Genomic DNA, 2,290 nt, shown 5'->3' with positions numbered 1-2,290 from the left:
CTTGTGGGAGTCCAGTGCCTTCAACTACCACGCCACCTGCTGGCCCCCGTTTAAATTCTTTTAAAAATGATTGTCCCCTTGTAAACACAAGGCGTCAATGAAAACAAAAACAAAACACACTCTTGCTTCTTCAAACTTTTCTTGCTGAAAATAATTTTAAATTTATCAGCAGTAATTATAATCACCTAGGTGGTGAGTGCCTGGGGCTGTCTTCTACTTTCATGATCACTGCCCTGTATCCTATCTACCAGAAGAGATTGTCAAGAATACCGTATGCTCTGACTTCAAGACACAGTCTGGGCCAAAGTTGCTTTTACTGGAAGTTTCAATGCTCTCATTTTCCTTGAGACAAATGTCTTTTAATTCACAAGCTCCACCACCACTCTCACCCCCAGATAAAATGAGACTTCTGCTTAGTCGAAGGACAGTCTTATAAAGGTCCTGTACCACTTCTTATTAAACGGCTTTCTGGCCACTACTTGCACCCTCTTAATATAAAGCTTAAAATTGAAAGTAGGAAAAAAAAAACTGAACATGCAAAGGAAAAAGCTTAGTTTTATGCAATAACAAGCAGTGCCAATACAATATTAACATTTTTTACTCGTGCTGACATTAAACTTTTTAAAGTTTTAAAACTGCAACTTCAACTCAGAGATTACAAGATTAAATTTTGCTTTTTTAAAGAAATGTTACCATAAACAAAGCCCACTTTGTAATCAGAATCCTATTTTTTCTTTTCTTCCTGCATAAAGCAGCATAGAACAATGGTCAGTTATAGATACATGGATTCCAGGAAGTTAAACAAATAAGAATTTGTCATGTACTAAAGTAGGTTATGTAAATTTTAAATAAAGAAAAACATCAAAATAAGAGGAGCAAAAAGAATTTTTTTCCTTTTTTTGCATTGCACTGCTTGAACTAATATAACAAAATCTCCTAAATCAAAATTTTAAAATAATTTATTTAAACTCTTTTTTCTTAAAGAATTATTTTTTTAACTTTATTATTATTTTCCAATTTGACCAGAGAGAGACAGGGAAAGTGAGAAAGGAAGCCACCAGGTCAGGAACTCGGACCATGGTTGGCCTTGTGGGAGTCCAGTGCCTTCAACTACCACGCCACCTGCTGGCCCCCGTTTAAATTCTTTTAAAAATGATTGTCCCCTTGTAAACACAAGGCGTCAATGAAAACAAAAACAAAACACACTCTTGCTTCTTCAAACTTTTCTTGCTGAAAATAATTTTAAATTTATCAGCAGTAATTATAATCACCTAGGTGGTGAGTGCCTGGGGCTGTCTTCTACTTTCATGATCACTGCCCTGTATCCTATCTACCAGAAGAGAGATTGTCAAGAATACTGTATGCTCTGACTTCAAGACACAGTCTGGGCCAAAGTTGCTTTTACTGGAAGTTTCAATGCTCTCATTTTCCTTGAGACAAATGTCTTTTAATTCACAAGCTCCACCACCACTCTCACCCCCAGATAAAATGAGACTTCTGCTTAGTCGAAGGACAGTCTTATAAAGGTCCTGTACCACTTCTTATTAAACGGCTTTCTGGCCACTACTTGCACCCTCTTAATATAAAGCTTAAAATTGAAAGTAGGAAAAAAAAAACTGAACATGCAAAGGAAAAAGCTTAGTTTTATGCAAAACATGCAACCTTATATAAGAACTGGGTAAGTGGATGGTCTGCATTTGAAGTCATTTCACTTATGTATTTGGGGGCTGACAACTATTGGTTGCACAGAATTTAACGATGATAGTTTCGCACTCTGTCAGACTTGGCCCGTTGCCTTTTACTTCTCGGCAATATCTGATCTTGTTCCCTCATGATCTGTGAGAACTGAGTTCCACCCCCACCTTTCGACGCAGGCTATTTTGTCCGGGAGTCAGGACTTCCCTCATAGGATCAAAGGGCTCAGCCATTGACTAGGGGGTGGAGGGAAAGCGGGGTCGACGGTCCGATCAGAGGGGCTCCCCAGACCTCATTCCTCGCTGCAGCTCTTCGGATTTTAAAGTCAGGGTAAGAGAGATGAGGAGGGACCAGAAGGACGGAGACAGAGCTGGAAACAAAGGTGAGCGACTATGCGCTGGGGAGGACGCAGGATGGGGAGACCGGCAGTGGGAGGCTCCTCGGCCCCCAGTCGGGTGGCGTGACTTCAGAAGGACTCTAAAAACCGGCCAGGACTGGGTAGGACGCAAAGGTCCGGGCTGGGGACGGCAAACCGGCTCCGGGCAGGAGGGGCGAGGCTGGGCACGCCCCCCGTCAGGCCCCGCCCCTGGCAGGG

General features: G+C 41.8%; 1 protein-coding gene across 1 annotated transcript in view; it reads left to right on the top strand.

Moving 5' to 3' along the window:
* Positions 1-1,720: 1,720 nt before the first annotated feature.
* Positions 1,721-2,290, top strand: part of NAMPT (nicotinamide phosphoribosyltransferase) — a 36,635-nt gene continuing 36,065 nt past the window's right edge. Inside the window, exon 1 of the mRNA XM_006149171.3 lies at positions 1,721-2,077. Coding sequence (XP_006149233.1) covers positions 2,035-2,077 — 43 coding nt within the window. The 5' untranslated portion in view covers positions 1,721-2,034. The remainder of the gene's footprint in view (positions 2,078-2,290) is intronic.

This window comes from Tupaia chinensis, unplaced genomic scaffold (assembly GCF_000334495.1).
Source record: "Tupaia chinensis unplaced genomic scaffold, TupChi_1.0 Scaffold000255_1, whole genome shotgun sequence".
NCBI lineage: Eukaryota > Metazoa > Chordata > Mammalia > Scandentia > Tupaiidae > Tupaia > Tupaia belangeri.
Note: the sequence above shows the minus strand (reverse complement) of the source record. Positions and strands in the feature narration are given on the sequence as shown.